A 24741-nucleotide genomic window follows, 5' to 3' on the forward strand; every position below is an offset into this window, starting at 1 on the left:
AGGCAGGCAGGCAGGCAGGCAGGCAGGGCTGGTGTATAATGCTGGTCTCAGGATACCTGCAAGTGTGTGTATGTGTCTTTTACACATAAATGTACGCATACACATAGATGCATAGAGTAAATAATGCTAAGTACAGCTAGGCGTTGCTAAGCTATAGCACGCGTTGCTTGGCGGAGCGAGGCGTCATTGGATTTGCTAAGTGCATACACACTGTGTTTTATATATATCAGATTTGTTCATTGCCATACATCAACACTACTGTTTTGAAGGCATGCGAATTTGTCACCATTTGTGTTGGCGCAGAGACGCTGTTCATGTAAAGATGAACAATAAAGTTATTAACACAAATAACTGTGATCAACCAATGCCACCACCTGATTGGTTGATAGATGCCATTGTCAACATGGCGGAGACACGAAGGGCAGAACCCTTCACACATGCGGAGCTGAGGGTTCTTGTCTCCGTCATGGAGACAAGGCTGGGCCGTGCGGGGCCGTTTATCACAAACCGCCATAAGCGGAGGGCCTATGCTGCGGCAGGGCGCCGAATTTACGCCCGCACTCGGGTGCGAAGGTCCCTCGGGCAGCTTGAGAGGCGGTGGTCGGACCTCCGCAGGCGCCAGCCCCAGCTGCTCCAGCAACTCAGGAGCGAAATTGCTGATTGTGAGTATTTTAGCTATGAAATTTCGCACTTACAACATAGCATATATAAACAATAAAATGTGTTTCATGATAAGTGGGTGTCCATGGGTTTAAAAGTCCATAGACTGTTATGTGTGCTTCTTCCTGGTTAACATGCAGTCATGTGGCTTTTATATGTAATGCCATAGCATTGAGGATTCTGATGCATACAATGTGCCAGATCTAATATGTGTTACACATTGATAAATGCCTGGGTTGTAATGTGTGAACAAATTACTAACAATCACATAATAATTTACATGTCACAATTTGGAATCCATTAACAGTAAGGAGCTACTTTCCTGCATCGTTTGCCATCATTATCACCCTTCCATGTATGTCTTGTTATGGATTAATACATGTGCCCCAATGACCCGACATTGACCATGATGTTTTTTTCTACCACACAGCACGAGCCCAAGCCCGACAGGCCCGTGAAGAGGCGGAGGCAGCCCTGGGCCAGGAGGAGGCCCAAGACCCGGAGGAGGAGGTGGCGGCAAGGGTGGAGGAGGAGGAAGTGGAGGAGGAGGAGATGGTGGTGGAGGAGGAGGAGGTGCGTGAGGAGGTGGTGGAGGAGGATGTGGAAGCGGAGTTGGTTGCGGAGGAGGAGGTGTTGGTGGCGGAGGAGGAGGTGGAGGAGGAGGTGGTGGTGGTGGTGGAGGAGGAGGAGGAGGAGGAGGTGGAGGAGGAGGAGGTGGAGGAGGAGTTGGAGGAGGAGGTTATTGTGGCAGAGGAGCTGCCGGAGGAGGGGGCTGAGGAGGCCACGGTTGCCCCGGAGGAGTCTGATGACGAGGGGGAGGAGGCGTGCCAGGCCCCGGAGTACCAGCAGATCGGTATGTTAACATAATGCATCATTAATGAAGTAGTTGTACTGGTATTTGTTATGTAGCACTGGTGATAAAAAATTTTTGGCCCATACTATTCATATAGACCCCAAAGTGGGTAGCTACAGATACAGGTACGGCTTAGATGGGGTGTCCAAGGCATCCCTTTCATCCAGGACACCTCTGAATTACACAGGTTTGTGGGATGGGTTGGAGCTCCATTTTGACTGCCACATAACCGTTGTAGTTAAACAGGATCCTGGAGTAAAGGGATGAGTGGATCATTTGTGGATTAAATTCACCTGCTGCAAGTGTTGATTATGACCCATCAAATAGTGGAATCTATATTGTTGGTGAATGTTATTTCTAAACTATAGGATGTATGCTATAAATGGAGTATGGGCCGGCCTACCTTGGAATGGAGTCACAAGTTGCCAGTGTCCCAGGAGCCTCCTCTACCTAAACACCCCCTGTAGTTCAGATTGTTTTTTTGCCCTCACAGAATTGTAGGTTGGTTTAGACAGAATTATGATTTTGAGGATGTGTACTGTGCATTCCTGACATTTGCATAACTCCCATGCCACGAACCATCACTGAACTTAGACTGAGCAGATTGTGACAAGTTCTTATTGACGGAGGCCATGACATGCTTGTCATTGGTTAGTCATGGGTGGGTTGTGACTGAGAAGAAACAATATGACTGTTATGTCTTCTGCAGAGTAAAGGGTAGAGGCCAAAAAAGACAGTATGTAGTAAATAAGTTAGCATGTATGTATATATGTATGTGTCATATCTATTTATCTATGTGTGTCTCTATCTCTCTACATAGATAGATATATATATATATACACACATGTCACCTAGCATTTGTGCAATTTATGTCGCAGTATGTGAAATGTATGCATGAATAACATGACTAATTTTTGCCCCTTTGACATGCCCACAGATGACACCACACCGGCAGATGAGGGGGTGCGTGGGGCCGTCCTGCGAGCGGAGCAACATTTAAGGCTCCTTCTAGCAGACCTGCAGGACATCCGCGATCTGCTGCTTTAATTTATTATATGTTATATTTTATTTTTTATGTTAATGGTGATTTTAAATAAATTCTTTATGCAAGTTCACAGTTGTTGGTTTTATTTGCACTTGAAACAGTATATGTGTAGATTGTTTATAATCTTTTACACAGGGTGTAATACAAACCATTGCACTTACATTGCTGTAAGGGTTAATGTGTGCAATGGATGTGTTAGGCATGCTTGGAAGGATATATTGGCATCTAATTGATTCCAATTCCAAATAAGCTGTTTTTTATGAGGATAGGTAATTGAATAAGTGGGTCATGTGATGTATTGCAGAATTGACATAATAGTGGGTTGTTTGGCGTAAATACTCCGCTTACGGGCGGTAGCACCGCTTGGCTCCCGTTCGGATGCGGTATTTCCGAGCATACTCTGTAATACTCAGTAATACCGTGCAGAATCGGAGTGTTTCTCCCGCACACGCATGGTTTGTATGTCGTCCGTAAACACGCCCTGTTCTTAAAGAGTGTGTCCGTCCGAATGCGGAGGACACGTGGGCGTTTCTACGGACGATGGCCGCACGCGGCAAAACACCGTGGCGTGCGGACCGCTCCGTAAGAATGCGGGAATATCCGCACCGATCTGAATAAGGGCCATAGATGGCTGCAGAGGGTCTGAGCTCTCTCTACCCAATAATACTGACACCCAGTGGTGTCACTGAGGGGTGCAGGCCACATCTAGGTCTCACACGGCGAAGGGTGACACCACAGAGTTGTCTCATGTTCAGTAATACTAAAACTGTCACCTACAGTATCACTGGGTAGAAGCAGGTACTGCAGACTGACTGGTCCGCGGGGTCAGCCCAGCAGCGCTGGCCCTCTGAAGTAAAGTAAACAGGGTATTGGGCCATGAGGCCACACCCCCACTCTATGAGACCACACCCACTTTTTACAGCTGCTTTGGGACATGGTCCAGAGCTAATCATGTGTGTGATCTTGCTTGTGACAGTAGATATCACTATCCCTAGCCCAATTCTTGGTGCAAGAGATCAGTGTGAGATCACCTGGATCTCTGCATACGCTCAGCTCCAAATAGTATCTGGCCCCCAGTGTCACTCAGTAAGGCAGGGGTTCGCAAACTGTGGGTCCTGACCTCAAAGTGGGTTGCGACCATGTCAGTATGGGGTCGCAACTCCATGCCATCCTCTGTCATCGTCTGCCTCCCACTGTCACCCACTGCCTCGCCTTAGTCATACACTGCCAGCCAGTGCCTCAACCTCTATCCTACTGCCACCCTCTGCATCTCCCTTCCACCCACTGCCACTCCATCCACCTCTGCCAGCCGCATCACCCACTATTTCCCCATGCTACCCTCTGCTTCTTCTCATGTTCCTGTGCCTCCTTCTGCATCTCCCTATCACCTACCGCCTCTCCCTAGTCACCCTCTGCCTCTCTATGCCATCACACCTGTCAAATGTCATCCTCTGCCACTCCCATCACCAACTTCCTCTCCCTAGTCACCCTCTGCCACCCTGTCCCTCTGCCATTCCCTATTGCCACCTTCCTCCTCCTGTCATTGTCTGCCTCCAGCTGTCACTGTCTTCCTCTCTCTTATCACCCACTTCATCTCCTTAGTCACCCTCTGCCCTCCCCTATCTCCCCCTGCCTCCTCTTGTTACCATCTGCCTCCCACTGTCGCTGTCTTCCTCTCCCTAGTCACCCTCTGCCTCTCCTACTAGACAGTGCCTCAAACATATCCCACTGCCATCCTCTGCCCCCTATTCTGCGCAGTCAGGCTGCTGCCGGTCATATGTGAGTGTTTTGCTGTGAAGCGAAGCGTTCCCACTTTAGAAATCTGCCTGCAAATCTTTGTGGGCACATTGTGGGTGGGCTCCTGTGGGCAGAGCGGCCTTGTCCTAAGCCGGGTGACCCCCCCCCCCCCCCCCTGCAGTCTTTTGTGAATATTTACAAAAGTACAAATGAGACGGAATAAGGCCCAAAACCCATAATGATTAGCACTACAGGCTCCCACCACTGCATTATATACTCTACCTGTGTATTTGGGGTAAAAGCACCACTTAGACTCAGGAACACTTGAGTTAAAGCAGCAGCCTCTGGAGTAGCATTCCTTAGCGGTTATACCAAAATAGCCGCAGTCCTCCCGCTCTGTGGTGGCCACACTGCATTGCTGTTTATCTGGATGGAGCAGAATACACAGCATCAGGACAACTGTTACATCATAGTTACCTCCCCTCCTGCATTCTGCAGGACACTCCCTGACATAGCAGCAATCTTCCTCTCTCCCTCATTATTCTAGCAATCTCCCTCATGTCACCTAGCCCACATTACACTGTTACATCATAGTTACCTCCCCTCCTGCATTCTGCAGGAGACTCCCTGACATAGCAGCAATCTCCCTCTCTCCCTCATTATTCTAGCAATCTCCCTCATGTCACCTAGCCCACGTTACACTGTTACATCATAGTTACCTCCCCTCCTGAATTCTGCAGGAGACTCCCTGAAATAGCAGCAATCTCCCTCTCTCCCTCATTAGTCTAGCAATCTCCCTCATGTCACCTAGCCCATGTTACACTGTTACATCATAGTTACCTCCCCTCCTGCATTCTGCTGGAGACTCCCTGACATAGCAGCAATCTCCCTCTCTCCCTCATTAGTCTAGCAATCTCCCTCATGTCACCTAACCCACATTACACTGTTACATCATAGTTACCTCCCCTCCTGCATTCTGCAGGAGACTCCCTGAAATAGCAGCAATCTCCCTCTCTCCCTCATTAGTCTAGCAATCTCCCTCATGTCACCTAGCCCACATTACACTGTTACATCATAGTTGCCTACCCTCCTGCATTCTGCAGGAGACTCCCTGAAATAGCAGCAATCTCCCTCTCTCCCTCATTAGTCTAGCAATCTCCCTCATGTCACCTAGCCCACATTACACTGTTACATCATAGTTACCTCCCCTCCTGCATTCTGCAGGAGACTCCCTGAAATAGCAGCAATCTCCCTCATTAGTCTAGCAATCTCCCTCATGTCACCTAGCCCACATTACACTGTTACATCATAGTTGCCTACCCTCCTGCATTCTGCAGGAGACTCCCTGACATAGCCGCAATCTCCCTCTCTCCCTCATTAGTCTAGCAATCTCCCTCATGTCACCTAGCCCACATTACACTGTTACATATTTGGGGAAAAAAGGAATGAGAGACAGATACTTTTACATTGAGTCATCAGCGCCATTTCCCAGCACTTTACCAAGTATAGTAACTCTTACTAACTGCTTTGGGGATCTTCTACATTTGCATAACAGTTATTTTACAAGATTCCTTTCAGATGTAGCAGTACACACCCACACTTCTAGGTGCCACATTCACAATCTCTTTACACAATCTCTCCATATATGGAATTAGACACGCCCTTTTGGGTGGAGCGTGACACGCTCTCTCAATGGGGCTCTGTGCAAAATTCTGTTATCAACTATAATCTCCCTGAAACTAGTTTTCAAAAGTAGGCAAGTATGCTGTATATATTACATGACAGGACTGTTGGTCGATCTACTGTAAGGACTCTCACCCTTGTCAGTGCCTAATGCATAACTGCCAACACTGCATATACTGTATGTCCCCGGTACATAGAGAATGAATCTCACTAAAATGACACCTTTTAACATGTACATTTTTCTTTTCTTTAAATAGGGGCAATGGGAGAAGCAACAATTTCCTGGGACAGTTATTTTATACCAGAGACTGCCCCCTGGAGATTAACATCAGTTGGTAACTGATGGGCGTTGCTTGCGCTCTATGTACCCGCCCATTTGTGTGACATCATACCAGAAATGGCAGAGCTGACAGTTACTGGTGTAGCTATGTACCTGGAAGGCTTTATTACTATGGGTGTGCACCAGGGTTGATGACTTTTTCTGTCTCCTCTCCCGGGAGAAGCCCGGAGAGGAGACTTCCAGCAGCAGTTTGGGGGGGGGGGGGGGGGGGGGTAGGCAACAACGGTGTGCACTGGGCACTTTTCGGATATTGTGTTTTGGTTTTGGACCTCCCATCGTGTTTTGGATCTGAATTTTTAAATAAATAAATAAAAACAGCTAAAATCGCAGAATTTTGGTGGGTTTTTTTGTTCTTACACTATTATCGACCTCAATAATTTCCACTCATTTCCAGTCTATTCTGAACACCTCACACCTCACAATATTGTTTCTAGGCCAATAGGTTGCACCGAGGTAGCTGGATGACTATGCTAAGCCACACAAATGGGCGGCACAAACACGTGGCCCATCTAGGTGTGGCACTAGAGCGGTAGAGGATGGCAGTTTGATGAACATCATCTCCACATTTTGTGGATGCAACCTCCTACGACGCTCACTGACCAAGTTCCCGGCTGCACTAGAAACTCTCTTGGATTCCACACTGGAGTGGGGGCAACTCAGGTAACAGTTTGTACAGGGGCCTTTAAATTGCCTCTTTTTCCTGCCAGTACAGGTACGGACTGTCTGAAATGTCTACTTGGGTGCTGTCACCAATGTAATCCTCCACTATTTTTTCGTATGCAGTGACAGTAGACATGTCAGCAATTGTTGGCAGGTCCTTCAGTCCGGACCAGATGTCCAAATTCTCTCCTGCCTGCCCTGCATCACTGCCAGCGGGTTGGTTAGAAAATCTTAATTGTTTTCTCGCATGACCCAGTTGCGGGAGAAAATGAAGGAGGAGCTGTTGCCCTGTCCCGCTCCGCTTCAGATGACAATTTCCTAACCAGCAGGTCTTTTGCACCGCTGCAGACTTGTATCCACCAGAAACAGACACAACATAGGCTTCAAATTGAGGTGGCCAAAATGTAGTGGTCTGATTTTAATAGACTGACCACCCTCGAATCCTGGCAAAGCAAATGAAGGTCTTCTTTCACAAGTCCCAAATACTTAGCAGAACTCTCCATTTAAGCTTGTCTTTCATTTTCTCCAGCTGCTTCTGCGAGAGCCTGATGAGGGGAATGACCTGACTCAAGCTGGCTGTGTCTGAACTGACTTGATATGTGGAAAGTTCAAAGGGCTGGAGAACCTTGCACAACATGGAAACCATCCTCCACTGCACTTGAGTCAGGTGCATCCCCAGGGCCTATGTCATAGGTGCTGTGTGGGCTTAATTTGCCTTTTGCTGCTCCTCCATCCTGTGCAGCATATAGAGGGTAGAGATTTGCAGTGTCACTACCTCTTGTTTAAGGTGATTGCAGGGCAGGTTCAGGAGGGTTTGCTGGTGCTCCAATCTTCGTCAGGCAGTCGCAGAATGGCAAAAGTGGCCCGCAATTTTGCAGGCCACCGCAAGCATCTCCTGTACGCCCCTGTTATTTTTCAAGAAATTCTGCACCACCAAATTTATGGTGTGAGCAAAACATGGAACATGCTGGAATTTGCCCAGATGTAATGCCCGCACAATATTGGTGGCATTGTCCAATACCACAAATCCCAGGAGAGTCTAAGTGGGGTAAGCCACTGTGCTATGATTTCCCTCAGTTTCTCTATGAGGTTGTCGGCGTTGTGCCTCTTAGTGACACCGGTGATACACAGCGTAGCCTGCCTTGGAACGAGCTGGCGTTTCTCGGAGGTCTGAACGCGCTCATGCCTATTTATTACCAATGCACCTCATGCCTGATGGCTCCTATAACTTATTTATGGTATTATGGTACCGTATTAATGTATCTAGTTCCCAGTGAATGGACAAGAAACTTTCTCAAAAATAGTGATGAAGATCAGCATGCAGCCACTATGGGGTGTACGGCAATGTAACTATAATGGTTTGTGTGTAGCTATACAGCAGCTCCGTACCTTGTAACCTGGAGAAGAAACACCAGTTAACACCGGGAATGCTGGAGTCAAAGCAACATTTCCTCTGCGCACATTCCTCAGCACTTATTGTGGGGTATCCGCAATCCCGTCTGCTGTACGGTTCCACGCTACATTGGTTCTTGTCACTTGCTGTTGGGGCAGGAAGGAAACATCCGGAAATTACTGCAGCTTAATGTTTCCTTTTACAGAAGTTTATGTAATTTAAATTCATAGTTGCCTTCCCTTCCTCATCCTGGGCAGGGGCTGGCTGGCAACTTTCAGCCTGGGGGGCAACACAAGCAAGTGGCCCACCACCATCACCATCGTTACACCACCCTACCCTCTCCCCTCTATGTAGTATGCAGCAATTATTAAACAATCATTCCCCTACACACACACACACACGAAAAAAGGAAAAGTGTGCGGCGGAGGCGCACTGCAAAATTTTACACTGTAATGCCCATTACACATAATGCCACACACCGTAATGCCCATTCCACATAAAGCCAAAACCGCAATGCCCATTAAACATAATGCCAATTAAACAATGCCCATTACACATAATGCCAACACTGATATGCCCATTACACATATTGCCACACACCGTAATGCCAATTAAACAATGCCCATTACACATAATGCCAACACCGCAATGCCCTTTACACATATTGACACACACCGTAATGCCCATTACACATAATGCCAACAATGTAATGCCCATTACACATAATGCCACACACCCTAATGCCCAACACCGTAATGCCCATTCCACATAAAGACAACACCGCAATGCCCATTAAGCATAATGCCAATTAATCAATGCTCATTACACATAATGCCACACACCATAATGCCCATTACACATAATGCCAACACCGTAATGCCCATTACACATAATGCCAACAACGTAATGCCCATTACACATATTGCCACACACCGTAATGTCCATTACACATAATGCCACACACCGTAATGCCCACTGTTTGTTCATTACCGATAGATAGATTATATATATATATATATATATATATATATATATACACATACACACCATGTAAAAGTCTAGGCAGAACAATGTACTTACAGTACAGACAGTTTTTCCTAGAAGGGTCAGCTTGAGCTCAGCCTCCATGAGTTCCTCCAGGGCCCCCTCACTGCATGCAGCATGAACAGTACCATTCCTTGTACCTGCCTGGTGCAGGGCCACCCACGCTCCCGCCGGCAGCCTCCGCAGGTAAACTGTAACCTGCTCCCCTCCTCCTCTCGGCAGCCCTAGGTATTATGCTCGTTGCCTAGGGGTTCCTTTTAAACAGCGCGCCAGCGCTACCTGAAGCTGCACTTCCGGGTAGCGCTGGCCGCAGCTCGCTGTCATCCTCTGACAGACACTAGAGGTACAGCAGTACCTCTAGTGTCTGTCTCCTCCTAGGCAGCGGCCATTTTTGGAGGGGTCGTCGCCATTGGAGTCCTGTGTGCGGCAGCAGGACACGACGACGACGACTGCGGCAATGTGAGTGCACACAGCCGGCCCAGACCCAGCCACTACATACCGGCCCGGGGGGCATGTGGCATCCTGCCCCCCGGCCCAGCCCGCCCCTGATCCTGGGGGAGACTCCCAGTTTATTGTGCAGTCTCACTTTGGTCTAACTTTGTATGTGAAATAAACCATGCTGCACTGCATGGGGTGTACATACTGTAAATGTATTATTTTGCATGCAGTATAAATACTGGCACGTTTTGCAAGTAGCCCACAAATGCTGGACAGAGGAGCACATCAAGAGAGGAGGAGGTCCATCTGCAGTCTTGATCCAGGCCCCTTCCTCTCTAGCCATTAGAGTAACAGACACAGACACTAGGACACCCAAGCACTGTCTCAGAGTCTAGTGCACATGTGCAGATCTTTGGAATAATGGTGTGGTGGCATTTTTCCATCACATATGCAGCACTGCTGCCACTGATGGATGTCTCTGGATGGCAAATATAAAAAAAATGGGTGCAGGGTGTGAGGTATAGGCCCCTAGATCATGGGAGCTCATGTGGTGTAATGTGAATAAGGAGCAGTGTGGTGTGGTGTAATTTAAATAAGGAGCAATACGTGTGGTGTAATGGGAATAAGGAGCAATATGGTGTGGTATATTGTGAATAGGGCACAGTGTGTTGTGGCATAATATGAATAAGGAGCAGTATGGGCTAGCGGAATGTAACTTAGGAGCAATACGATGTGTCATAATCTGAAAAAGAAGCAACAGGGGCTGGTGAAATGTGAATAAGGTGAATGTGGTGTGGTGAAATGGGAAAAATAAGCAGTATGTCGTAGTGTTATATGAATAAGTCTGTCTGTTGTTACCCAGTTTGTTTTATCACTGTCTACTATTGTAAAGTGCAACGGAATCTGCTGCACTATATCAGAAACTTTAAATGAATAAATAAGGAGCAGTAAGGTGGTGGTGCAATTTATATAAGGAGCAGTATGGGGTGGTGTAATGTGAATAAGGAATAATATGGTGTGATGTGAATAAGGAGCAGTTCAGTGTGGTTTATTGCAAAAAATGAGCAGTACAGTTTTGTGAACATGAACAAAGAAAGTATGGTGTGGTGTAATTTGAATTAGGCACAATATGGAGTGGTGTAATGTGAATAAGGAGCAGTGTGGTGTTATGTAAAGGAGCAGTACAGTTTGGTGTAATATGAATCAGGAGCAGTGCAGTTTGGTATAATGTGAATAAGAGCAATATGAAGTGGTGTATTGTAAAAAAAGAACAATATGGTGTGGTGTAATGGGAATAAGGAGCTATATGGTGTTGTATAATGAGAAAAGGGTCAATTTTGTTGTGGCATAATATGAATAAGGAGCAGTATGGGCTAGCGGAATGTCAATTAGGAACAATACAATGTGTTGTAATCTGAAAAAGAAGCAACAGGAGCTGGTGAAATGTGAATAAGGTGAATGTGGTGTTGTGAAATGTGAAAAAGAAGCAGTATATCCTGGTGTTATATGAATAAGGAGCAGTAAGGTGGTAGTGCAATTTAAAAAAGGAGCAGTATGGGGTGGTGTAATTTGAATAAGGAATAATATGGTGTGTTGTGATGTGAATAAGGAGCAGTACGGTGTGGATTATTGCAAAAAATGAGCAGTATAGTTTAATGAATATGAATAAGGAAAGTATGGTGTGGTGTAATGTGAATTAGGCACAATATGAAGTGGTGTAATGTGAAGGAGCAGTACAGTTTTGTGCAATATGAATCGGGAGCAGTACAGTTTGGTATAATGTGAATAAGAGCAATACGAAGTGGTGTATTGTGAATGTGGTGTTCACCTACCAAACTTTTAATGTAAATAAGGGTCATTACGGTATGCTGTAATGTGAAAAAGAGCAATACAGTGGTAGGTAATGTGAATAAGAAGCATTAAGATGTCAAGTGATGTGAATAAGGCGAAGTATGGAGTGGTGTAATGTGAATAAGGAGCAGTACGGGGTAGTGCAATGTGGATAAGGAGCAGTACGGGCAAGCAAAATGTAAATTAGGAGCAATATGATGTGTTGTAATGTTAATAAGGAAAATGCAGTGTGGTGTAATGGGAATAAGATGCAGTATGGTGTGGTGTATTATGAAAAAATATTTATGTGGTTTTATGGTGTTATGTGAATAAGGAGCAATGTGTGGTGACATTTTCTTATGTACTGTCTGACCATGGCTGATAAGAATCAGGGATACACAAGCAAACCTGTTAGTACTATGGGTCTAATTCATATTTGCATGCAACCAAAACCTATAATGACCAGCACTACTGACTCCCACTCCACCACTGCACCTACCTGTTTTTTTTGGGTAAAAGCACCACTTCACCTCAGGAACACTTGAGTTAAAGCAGCAGCCTCTGGAGTAGCATTCCTTAGCGCTTATCCCGGGATATCCGCAGTCCTCCCGCTCTGTGGTGGCCACACTACATTGCAGCTTATCTGGATGGAGCAGAGCACAGAGCATCAGGACAACTGTATATATTACAGCGCAGGACAGGACAGTTGGGGGATCTACTGTAAGGACTCTCACCCTTGTCAGGGGATACGGTCGTTGGGTCAAGCTATATTCAGTCGACATACTTTAGGTCGACACCCTTCGTTCGATAGGTCGACACCTATGAAAGGAAGACAGGGACTTGAGGTTGACATGACAAAGGAGGTCATGGTTTTGAAAAGGCTTTTTTTTTTCAAAGAAAGGCGGTTCTTCATATCCTACTATCCACTAGGGGGCGCAGGGAGAATAAAATAGTGTGCCAAGTGTAATGAGGCGACACAGACACCCAAAAAAAAAACAACAGCACCATGTCGACCATTGTCATGTCGACATAAAGTCCTTGTCGACCTATATTCCTTGTTGACCTAAGCCACATTGACCTTTTATAGGTGTCGTCCTATGGCCTGTCAACCTAAGGGTGTTGACCCAATGTATGTCGACCTACTGCCAATGTTTCAAATATGTCCCAGGTGCACAGAAATGACTGCGTTACGGTTGCTGAGTCTGACTTATAGGACACCTTGTAACATGTAAATTCTTCTTTTCTATAACTCTTACCACAGATAAGAAGACACTGTAAGAATTACACTCAACACAGAACAAGAGGAAATACTATGGACTTATGGGAAATAGTGACAATGGGAGGAGCAAATATTCCCAAGGACTGATTTTTATACCTGAGACCGCCCTGTGGAAATTAACATCCGTTGCCATCTATACATGAGTGGGCGGTGCTTATGCTCTATCTGCCCACCCACTTGTGTGATGTCATACCAGAAAGAGCAGAACTGTCAGTTATTGATGGATCTATGGGCCTACTTTAGGTTGTCTCGGTAGCAGCGAAATCCGCTGAAAAGCCTCCCGCCACCCAACAGAACATCCACCCGCTAACACATCCCCTCGCCTCGGCCATCAAAGGATTTCTCCTGACATTGGAAATAAAAATCAGTCTGAACCGACTGACTTTTATTTCCTCCGCACATCGACAAAGACGGCAGGCATCGGCCCACCTCTGTTCCCAGGGGATGCCCATGAAACTGTGGTTGTTGCCCTTCCCTCTGACCCCTGCCTGCCCCCTTCCCTCCCCTACCCATGCTAACGCCTCAGTCGCTGATGCTGTTTGTACAGTGGCCCTGCACATGTGCAAATATGCGCATGGGCAGAACTGCACCATCAGCCTCCGGCGCGAATAAGCTGGGGACCGATCACTAATGAATCAGCCAGGAAGGCTTTATTACCGATGCACCGGATGCCTGATGGCTCCTATAACTTATCTATGGTGTGTTACTAGAGGTGCGAGCGCCATGTAGTGTAATGAGACAGGACAGGTGTATGGCATATACCGTATTACTGTCTCTAGTTCCCAGTGAAGACTTCTTCGAAATAGTGATGCATATCTCAGCATGCTGTCCCTATGGTGTGCACGGCCATGTAACTATAATGGCTTGTGTGTATCTATACAGCTGCTCCGTACCTTGTAACCTGGAGAAGAAACACCAGTTAACACCGGGAATGCTGGAGTCAAAGCAACATTTCCTCTGCGCACATTCCTCAGCACTTATTGTGGGATATCCGCAATCCCGTCTGCTGTACGGTTCCACGCTACATTGAGTCTTGTCACTTGCTGCTGGGGCAGGAAGGAAACATCCGGAAGTTACCGCAGCTTAATGTTTCCTTTTACAGAGGATTCAGCAGCTTAAATGACTGAAATAATCATAACGGCCACGTGATAAGGCCACATATTGTAGGTGGATTTATCCTTAGTGGCTACATGCACAGATTACACCCCACGGATAAGTAAGGGATTGGCCGTATACGACTCACAAATAATGAAAGAAAATAAGCCCAATTTACTAAGCTGTCATATTCTCATTTATATTTTTCGATTTCATAGCTGTTCGTAGACACTCGTATTTGGTAAAGAATGTAATAAATAAATAATTTAAAACGGCACCCTCCCCACCCCCCAAGGCTATAATCAGCCTTGCACATAATATTTATCAAATTGTACATGCGGTTGAATTCTGTTGCATTCAATTTTTCTAAATGCGATTTTCGATTCCTGGTCACTTGCTGGCCACTCCTCTTCCACCCACTGTGCACAGATCTGTGCATACACATTGAGCGGCTTTCCCCCTGCCTGGCGCCGACGGAGGGGGGAGGACAGCGCTGCATAGCGCAGAGCTATGGAAAGCCGTCCTCAAAGCCGCTCATCTGCTGGTAATAGCAGCAGATGAACGGCTTTCCTGGCGATGTTGCGGGAGCGCGCAGCAGCGCTCACCGCTCATCGCCGGGCCATACACACTGGGCGGCTTTGAGCTAAAAGCCGCTCAAACAGACTGTTTTGAGCGGATTTCAGCTCAAAGTCGCCCAGTGTGTATGGGCCTTTAGAGTGAATACCATGGAGAGAGAGAAAAAAAAAGCAATTTGTGGTTCATGGTGTATTTGACACAAAAATTTGTTATTTTGGCTTTGAGCGAAACGACTTGCAATTATACCCATACTGAATTGCATTACATGTTCCCATGCTACCTCTGCATTATATACTGTACTCTACCTTTGTTTTTTGGGTAAAAGCACCACTTCACCTCAGGAACACTTGAGTTAAAGCAGCAGCCTCTGGAGTAGCATTCCTTAGCGCTTATCCCGGGATATCCGCAGTCCTCCCGCTCTGTGGTGGCCACACTACATTGCAGCTTATCTGGATGGAGCAGAGCACAGAGCATCAGGACAACTGTATATATTACAGTGCAGGACAGGACAGGTGGCGGATCTACTGTAAGGACTCTCACCCTTGTCAGTACCTAATGTATAACTGCCAACATTGAAAATATGTCCCCGGTACATAGAGAACAGAATCTGACTTAAATTAGTTTTTAACATGGGAATACTTTTCAGTTAATCTTATCACAGACATAGGTGAATCTAAGGGGTGATCCGGATCACCCATTAGACCGCTGGCTGCATACAATGTATGGTCTAAGCAGGTCTGTCGATACTTTCAATTCTCCCGCTGAACCGCAAGCCACTAGACACTCGCAGTCTGACAGCCAATCAGGAGCGGCCACCAATGCCGATCCTGATTGGCTGCCGGACTGCGAGCTCCTGTGAGCCTGACAGTGCACAGCTCTCTTTGCCTGGCTGTCATTTCTTTAAATTGTGTGTGTCCAGCGACTGTCGGTCTCACTTCCCCTTGGCAACGAGCAATTCCTTCCCCCTTGGTAATGAGCAATCCCCCCCCCCCCCCCCCTCGTCCTTGGCAATGAGCAATTTCACTCCCCTTTGCAATGAGCATTTTACTCCCCCTTGGCAATGAGCAATTCACTCCCTCTTGGCAACAAGCATGTATTCCCCCTTGGCAATGAGCATGAAGCCCCCTTGGCATCAAGCCCCTGACATCGAACTTGAAGCCCCTGGCACCAAGCAAGAACCCCCTTACAATGAGCATGTAGGTAAACGGCACTTATTTGTCAAATATGTAATGGCATTACAGTTTGTTATATAGTATATAATGGGCACCATAATGTGTGGCACAATGTGTAATGGGCATTACGGCGTGTGGCTTTATGCACAATGGGTATTACGGTGTGTCGTCTAATGTGTAATACCACGCCCCTTTTTGTGATGGCACGCCTCATTTCCATGAGGCCACACCCCCTTTTTCTCCGCACAGCTTTGCTGCTCAAGGGTCCCACCTACTTGAGTATTAAGATCTGGGACCGCCCATTACCATATTTCTAGATTTGCCTATGATCACAGAGGATAAGGAAACCACTGCAAGAATTACCCAAATATTCAGAGAAAGAGGAAATGTAGAGAATTTTTTCAAATATGGAAAGTGGGAGAAGCAAAAATGTTTATGGACTAATCTTTGTACCTGAGACTTCCCCCTGGAAAATAACATCAGTTGTTAACTATACATTGGTGGGCGGTGCTTAATCTCTATCTGCCCGCCCACTTGTGTTACACAAACTTGCCTACCCTGATGGGACAGGCCCGTGGCTTCTATAAATAAGGAGGCACTGCCGGCCCCCCAGAAAGGTAATCAAGTATCCCACTTTCCAGTCAACCCACTGATGTCCCCTCAGCTACCCACAACAGAGTACAATTGCAGAATTGTGTCATCACAGCCTTGCCCTTGCTATACAGTGCCTGGTTTTATCACTGTAAAGTGGGTGGTGGAGCAATGATGACTTGATTATGGAGACAGAACCCCAGTCAGCCCACCTTGCTCCCTGGCCATGCGCTCTATCTGCCTACTGTGCTGCCCCCTTCTAAAGGAGGGTACTGGAATATATATAATTATGGTGTGACATTATGCCACAAATGGCAGAACTGACAGATACTGATGGACCTATGTAGCTGGAAGGCTTTATTACCGATGCACCGGATACCTGATGGCTCCTGTAACTTATCTATGGTGTGTTACTAGAGGTGCGAGCGTCATGTAGTATAATGAGACAGGACACGGTGTATGGCATATACCGTATTACTGTCTATAGTTCCCAGTGAATGGAAAAGAAACTGCCACTACGGTGTACGGCCATGTAACTATAATGGTTTGTGTGTCACTATACAGCAGCTCCGTACCTTGTAACCTGGAGAAGAAACACCAGTTAACCCCGGGAATGCTGGAGTCAAAGCAACATTTCCTCTTGGCACATTCCTGGGCACTTATAGTGGGGTAGCCGCAATCCCGTCTGCTGTACGGTTCCACGCTACATTGGTTCTTGTCAATTACTGTTTGGGCAGGAAGGAAACATCCGGAAGTTACCACAGATTAATTTTTCCTTTTACAGAGGATTCAGCAGCTTAAATGACTGAAATAATCATAACAGCCATAGAATAAGGCCACTTACAGTATTGTAGGTAGATTTATTCACAGTGGCTACATGCACAGATTACACCACTGCACCTACCTGGTTTTTTGGGGTAAAAGCACCACTTCACCTCAGGAACACTTGAGTTAAAGCAGCAGCCTCTGGAGTAGCATTCCTTAGCACTTATCCCGGGATAGCCGCAGTCCTCCCGCTCTGTGGTGGCCACACTACATTGCAGCTTATCTGGATGGAGCAGAGCACAGAGCATCAGGATAACTGGGAGTATTACAGTGCAGGACATGACAGGTGGGGGATCTACTGTAAGGACTCTCACCCTTGTCAGTGCCTAATGTATAACTGCCAACTCTGCAAATATGTCCCCGGTACATAGAGAACAATGTGCTACGTTTACTGAATGTGTTTTTTTTAAATATAAATACTTATTTTCTAAAAATATTTCCACACAGGTTAAGAAAAAAACCCTGTTAGAATTACACTCTGCATTTAGAGAAAAGGGAAATGTGTAGTTGGTCAATTTTAGAAAAATAGGGACAATGGGAGGAGCAACAATTTCCAGGGACTAATCTTTATACCTGAGACTTCCCCTGGAAAATAGCATCAGTTGGCAACTATACACAGGTGGTCGGTGCTTGCTCTCTTTCTGCCCGCCCACTTGTGCGATGTCATACAAGAAAGAGTAATGTAGGGTACACACCAGGACGACCCGCTCACGATGCACATCGTGAGCGGGTCGTCAGTGGCTCGTCCGACCCGCTCACGGTGACGCGGGGGGGCACGACACGCTCACGATGTGCACCGTGAGCGGGTCCGATCCGATGGCGACCCGCACCCGGCTGTATGGTCATCATTGAGATCCTACCTGCAGCAGGTATGATATCAATAACGACCGACCGACCCGCGGGACCGCGCATCGGATCGGTATCGGTCCACACCAGGACAGAAAAGGGCCCAATCAGCACACAATCTACATCCAATTGGTTGGAATTGGATCTAGATTGAGGGGATCGGGCCCTAGTCGTCCTGGTGTGTACCCAGCATAAAAATGACAGATACTGATGGACCTATGTAGCTGGAAGGCTTTATTACCGATGCACCGGGCGCCTGATGGCTCCTGTAACTTATCTATGGTGTGTTACTAGAGGTGCGAGCGCCATGTAGTACTATGAGACAGGACACAGTGTATGGCATATACCGTATTACTGTCTATAGTTCCCAGTGAATGGATAAGAAGCCTTCTCAGAAACAATGGTAAGAGTGGCTGAGGGCTGCATAAGCCAGAGGCCATATAAGAGCCCTGACTTAGGGTCATAGAAAGTTCAGCATAGAAAAAACTTAAGCTAGACTGTTCTGCCTGGATACAAGCTGGTGATCAGGCAGGGACCTATCAGAGGGTTAAGGGGAGTAGCCAGGGATAGGTTATATAAGTCAGGTGTTCATGTGACCTCTTCCTTCTCTTTTACCATTTTGAAGCCCTCCCTCCCACCCTATTATCAGGCCAACTGGTGGGATGGTTATCCCTATGAGTGGCTTAGCGGTTTTTGCAGAGGTGGTCTTTGCAAAATTTTATTTTTGTGGCTTTCCAGCCAGTATGGCGGGAAGTCGCTACCAGCCAGCGGTCAAAGAGGGGCACAAGCGGTCATCGTGGGGCACCACCCCTTTCGTAGGACGGCGGGTGGTCCTTCCCATGCGGGTGGACAGGGGGCATTCCCCTGCGGGACCGTCCGCTAAGGGCTCAGCCAGGTTAGGGGGTGGTGGGACCCGCACGATGCAGGTTGTGTCGTTAGGAGGCGGTGGTGAACCCCTCCTACAGTTCTGTTTTACGTGCATCAAGTTGACTGGGCTGGCGTGTTGGTAGCGGCTTAGTCTTTGCCATCCTCCAACCTTTAGCTTAAAGTTAGGGACTCAATATCCAAATTTAAATTCCAAATTTACTAGTTTAGCTTACAAGGTCTTCAATAAATATCCCGTTTGACCTTTTAACTTAACTCTTGGAGTCCGTGTGGTTATTTCTTGTCCGTGTGAGTTATTTGGTGTCGTCTCATTTATTTTAGATAAGGGTTTTCTTAATAAACAATGTACAGGTATTTAGGTTATGGGCTACTTAGAGTGGCTGAGGGCTGCATAAGCCAGAGGCCATATAAGAGCCCTGACTTAGGGTCATAGAAAGTTCAGCATAGAAAAAAATTAAGCTAGACTGTTCTGCCTGGATACAAGCTGGTGATCAGGCAGGGACCTATCAGAGGGTTAAGGGGAGTAGCCAGGGATAGGTTATATAAGTCAGGTGTTCATGTGACCTCTTCCTTCTCTTTTACCATTTTGAAGTGCTGGAGCTCCTGCGCAGATCTGGTAAGATCCCCTTTTTGCTGTCAGTTATTCCATATTCATTGCTATGCCTCGTCCAAGACGCGCTGCCCCCCCCCCCTTTGCCGCCTAGTGGACGCAGCCGGCCGTTATTTGCGGCATCCACGGGTTAGAGTGATAGGGGTGCGGGAGGCTACTGCCCCCTCCGGGTCCCCTATAGGGAGCTCGGTGGTGGGGCTTAGTTTTTTCTGCTCCCAGTTCATTGCCTCCGGTGAGCGTGGTCAGCGCTTCACCGGAGAGCAGTTGGGTGGCCTCCTGTGTGGGTGTGCTTACCGCGGTTGTCGGCGCGGTGGTGGGGTCCTCGCCGGGTCCCTCGGCGGGTGTAGGGTCAGTGATGTTACCTCAGGCTGCGCCGGTCATAGGCGCGCGGCCTGAGGACTCCGGCCTGGCGCCGGAGCCTTCCTCTGTCGCTCTGGCGGAGGGCGGGGCTTCGGTGATGTCACAGGCCTCGGCGCCGGCTGGCGCAGGGTCTGTGACTCCAGGGTGGGCGGAGGGCGGGCTGCTAGCCGCTTCGCAGGCCTTGACGCCGGCTGGCGCGGGGTCTGTGGCGGCGGGGCAGACCGGAGGTGAGACGCTGGTACTGGCGCAGGCCACGGCGCCGGCTGGCGCGGGGCCTGCGTCAGCAGTGCAGGGAGGAGACTTCCCGGCGGCTGGCATCTCGGAATCAGGCCCTGGCGTCAGAGGACGGGCGGCCTGTGAGTGCATCAGTTAGTAGTGTGGTGGGGGCTTTTCCCCCTGCGGGGAACGAGCCTGCGCCGCCTGTGAAAGGTGGGTTGATTTTTAGTGCCTCTCTAGGAGGCGGGGGAGGGGGGATGAGTGCAGCAGTTGGTGGCCTAGGGACCCCTCACCCTCAGGGAACTGGAGTGTCATGGGGGATTTTGCCGAGTGCCCCAAGGGTATCTGCAGCAGCTGCTCAGGCTGGTTTGGGTTAAGGGGATCCCAGGCCCCCGGTTAGTGTGGGTTTTAGTTGGGTCAGCCAGCTTCCCCCAGCCTTAGGGGTTAATCCCATAGGTAGCCAGGTTTTTTCCTACAGGCACCACTGATAGAGGATTGGTGTTTAATCCATTATGGAATCCAGTGGGTTACACAGCAGCACAGCCTGCTGGCTCTGTGGGGCTGGGGCAGATGGTGTATTCCAGGAGCAACGACAGTTCACATGCAGGGTCCCCATCTCAGGGCACATCATATGGCATTCTGGGGAGGAGGTTTGTCAACACCATCATGGCAGGTGCCCCCCCCCCCCCCTTTTAGTTTCATCAGCCCAGGGCTCCCCCTCCTTCATGGGTTTCCCGGGGCAGTGGGCACCCCCTGGTTCCCCTTATTTCCAGTCGCCTGCAGGGGGAAGGTTATGGGGCATGGCCGCAGGTTACACCTTGGAGACAACGGGGGGTTTTGGGGGAGTCACCACATTATTCTGCAGGTTCCAGGGTGTCCCCACAAGTCAGCCTTTGTTGTGGTCCACGGGGGTGCAGGGTTATGGCCCTCATAGCTCCGGTGGGCACGGTTGGGAGCAGGGTTTGGGCCCTTCGGGTACCTGGCAGGGTCAAAGGTTGTCAGGGGTGTTGGTGTCCAGGGTTGGGGGTAGTGCTCTGGGATCACAAAATGTCTTCCCCATTGGGGGTTCCTCCTCTGCCTAGGGGCCCCCCCACCCAGTGCCACGGTGTCAGTACCACCTCCCCCACCTTCGGCCTCTACGGTGGGGTCACAAGGTGGGGGTAGTTTGTTGTCTTCTCCCCCCCCCCCTCCCGTTGTTTGTTCACAGGATACGAGCATCCAGGCATCGGCTGTGATTTCCAGGAGGAGTCGTGAGGTCAGAGGGATATCGTCAGCTGGTTCCGGGTCGGCCGTTGCGGCCGACGAAGCCCCGGGGACGTCTGGTGCTGGTGAGTGTACATTTCCTTATTCCTCCTGTGATTCGTCTGATAGCGATAGCACTAGCGTGGGGTCGGATTCCCCGCGCCGCCCGCGTAAGCTGGCTAGGCTCATTGCAAGTCACGTAGCGAAGGCAACATTTAAGGACAAGGTCGCTGGTTCCGCTCCACCTCCTCCGGAGCCCCCCCCCCCCTTTGTTACTGAAATGGTGCATTGCGCTGATACCGCGGTGACTGGGGGTCTCCTGAAGAGGATGAGGGAGAGGATTAGGAAGGGGAAATTTATTGACATGTTCACCCTTACTGAGGTCATGAGATAGGCCTTTGATAAAAAAGGCTGATGGAATTGGGGAAAATGCATTCAGGAATTTTCATCAGTGGTTGAGGGAGTATCCTTACGTGGTGAAATATTTGTTTTGGTGCATGAAATGTACCTAAAGACAAAGGGTTATTCCTGGAGGGGTTACTATGAAAAGTTTCGCCGTAAGCAGGATGGTAATGCTGTTTCGCCCATGGGGTTTAAGGACGTAGAGGTCTGGTTGGAGGTCACGCAGCAGACCAAGCCCCCAGGTGAGGGTACGGTGGAGAAAGCGGTTGTGGCAGCGTCTCCAGCCACCAAGGTAGCTGGGAAGGGTAAATGCTTTGCAGTTAATGACGGCAAGTGTAATAAGGGGGCGAATTGTCGTTTTCGTCACTCCTGCAGAGTCTGTGGGGCCAATCACCCAGCAAAGGACTGCACCGCAGCTCCAGTTGGCAAAACAGCCGATGCCTGGGAGGCTGGGGGGAAGTCACTAGTAAGGCGTTTTCGCCGGTGGTGGTTTCCGAGCTTGGTAAGTGGCTCAAGGGGTACCCTGATGCCGCAGTGGCTCGTTTTTCATTTGGAGGTTTCAGTTCAGGTTTGTGGTTGCCCATTAAGGGCATGGTTTATGTTGTGGCTTCAAGGAATTTAAGTCCGCTAGGGGTTTCCCTCAAATTGTTAGGGAGAAAGTTTATGCGGAAATCAGCTTGGGGCGTATGGGTGGCCCTTACAGTGGTCCTCCCATTCAGGGATGGTGTATTTCCCCGGTGGGGGTGGTTCCCAAGAGCACCCCGGGAAAATTTAGATTAATACAGCATCTTTCTCACCCCCATGGTGGCTCAGTTAATGATGCAATACCGGAGGAGCTTTGCAGGGTGAGGTATCAGCTGTTTGAGGGGGCTCTTTGTTTGGTTCAGGATTGTGGGCGGAATGCATTAATGGTAAAGTGGATATCGAATCAGCTTTTAGGTTGCTCCCGATTCACCCTGATTCTTTGCGGTTCTGGGTTTTAAATTAGGCGGGGAGTTCTCCGTTGATAGGTGTTTGCCCATGGGCTGTGCAGAGTCCTGCGCTTATTTTGAGAAGTTCAGTTGCAGAGGGTAAGACCGAGGGCCTCACGCATTGCCTGTGTTATCCTGGTATTGAAATTGATACGGAGGCAGGTTGCGGCCGTTTACCAGCTGTTAAGGTGCATAAGTGGTTGGGCCTTATAGATGATTGTTTGGACAAAAGGAAAGTGCGGTTAAAGCAAGTTCAGTCTTTGCTTGGGTGTTTCAATTTTGCATGTAGGGTAACGCCAATTGGGCGAGCCTTTTGCAGGAAGCTGGAACAGGCTACCGCTGGGGTTGCCAGGCAGCATCATTCAGTGCACCTATCCAGGGAGATCAGGGATGATTTGCGAACTTGGTCTTCATTTTTGGAATAATTTAACAGGGTCTTGTTGTGGCCAGCTCCTCCATGCTTTAACAGTGCATTACAGCATTTCACCGACGCTTCTGGCAGCATGGGTTGTGGGGCATTTTTTGGTCTGGAATGGTGTGCTGAGGGGTGGCCTGCCTCATGGGTTGACAGGAGTTTCACTAGGAACTTGCTGCTTCTGGAGTTGTTCCCGATTGTGGTGGCCCTGGAGTTGTGGACTCATGAGCTAGCAGACAAGTAGGTGGTTTTTAGGTGTGATAACATGGGTGTTGTGCACACCATCAACAATCAGAGGACTTCTTGCCCACTAGCCTTGCGGTTACTTAGGCATTTGGTCTTGCAGTGTTTTGCGTTTTAATGTGGTTTTCTCAGCTTGTCACGTTCCTGGCATTGATAACAAGATTTTTCAGTGGGTTGGGTTTCGGGAGTTGGTGCCGGCGGCAGCGCCTGTAGGTTTCCCTTCCCACCTTATATCTGGCAGATTATCGAGCCGGTATAGTGGGTTTGGGTAGGAGCGCTTTGGCTCCTTCTACGCAGAAGGCTTATGATGCGCCTTGGAGGGATTGGCAGGCCTTTCTATGTAGGTTTTGTCTGCTGCCCTTGCGGGCATTGCTTTTCATTCACGTATGAGAGGTCAGGAAGACCCCACCCGGTCCTTAGTTTAAAAAAAAAAAAAAAGGCAATGAAGAGAGGGGCGCAGGCGGTTCCAGTTGGTAAGGATTCACGGCGGCCTATAGAGCTACCTTTAGTAAGGGAGTTAGTCAAGGTCTTGGGGGAAGTCTGTGAGTCCAATTTGAAGTCTTGCTGTTTCACACGGCTCTTGTTGTGGCATTCTTTGGGGGCTTTTCGGGTCAGCGAGCTAGTGGCCAAGAGCAAGAAGGATGTAAGTCTGGTTTGTTTTTCAGTAATGTTCAGTTGCGCAGCGGCAGTGCGCTTTGCAAGATAGCTAGGTACAAAACAGATCATGTAGGAAAGGGTAGATGGGTTGCTTTGCAAGGTCAGAGCGAAACGGCGATTTGCCCACTCCAACTGGCGCAGGCTTATTTGGAGATTCGCCCAGCGGGAGTTGGGGGTCAGTTTTTGTCGTATGAAGATAAGTCAGCGCTTTATAAGTTTCAATTTGCAGCTGGGTTAAAGCATTGTTTGAGTGCATTGGGGCTCCCACCCCAAGAGTATGGTACCCATTCCTTTCGGATTGGTTCGGCTACACAGGCGGCGGCAGCTGGGTTGTCCCCAGGGGCGATCCAGGCGCTAGGCCGGTGAAGGTCTGATTCGTATGAAGTTATGTTAGATTAGATAAATTGTAGTTGCGCCTGTTGCGCCAACCCTAAAACTAGTTATGTTAAGATTGGATAAATTGTAGTTGCGCTTGTTGCGCCAACCCTAAAACGAAGTTTACTCCCGGTTTTTGAACGAAAGCGTTCAGGAATCGTGGGTGTGAAGGTTGCTTTTACTTTTTCCTCCACGGGGGCCTAAATTCAATTGGCAAAACAAGGTCCACGGGAGGTTTTTTAAGTTTTCTCCTTCACATGGGTTGAATATTTAAGTTTCTGTGTTTATTAAGTTACTG

General features: G+C 48.4%; 1 protein-coding gene across 1 annotated transcript in view; it reads right to left on the reverse strand.

Moving 5' to 3' along the window:
* LOC146058372 (uncharacterized) overlaps positions 1-24741 on the reverse strand; it is a 39641-nt gene that overhangs the window by 8265 nt on the left and 6635 nt on the right. Inside the window, exons 6-12 of the mRNA XM_083170657.1 lie at positions 17301-17444; positions 16972-17121; positions 14939-15082; positions 13856-14005; positions 12183-12326; positions 8368-8517; positions 4578-4721 (exon numbers count right to left, since the gene is read on the reverse strand). Of these exons, the coding sequence (XP_083026783.1) occupies positions 4578-4721; positions 8368-8517; positions 12183-12326; positions 13856-14005; positions 14939-15082; positions 16972-17121; positions 17301-17444 (1026 nt within the window). The remainder of the gene's footprint in view (positions 1-4577; positions 4722-8367; positions 8518-12182; positions 12327-13855; positions 14006-14938; positions 15083-16971; positions 17122-17300; positions 17445-24741) is intronic.

Source organism: Crinia signifera, chromosome 2 (assembly GCF_055691185.1).
Source record: "Crinia signifera chromosome 2, ASM5569118v1, whole genome shotgun sequence".
NCBI classification, from domain to species: domain Eukaryota; kingdom Metazoa; phylum Chordata; class Amphibia; order Anura; family Myobatrachidae; genus Crinia; species Crinia signifera.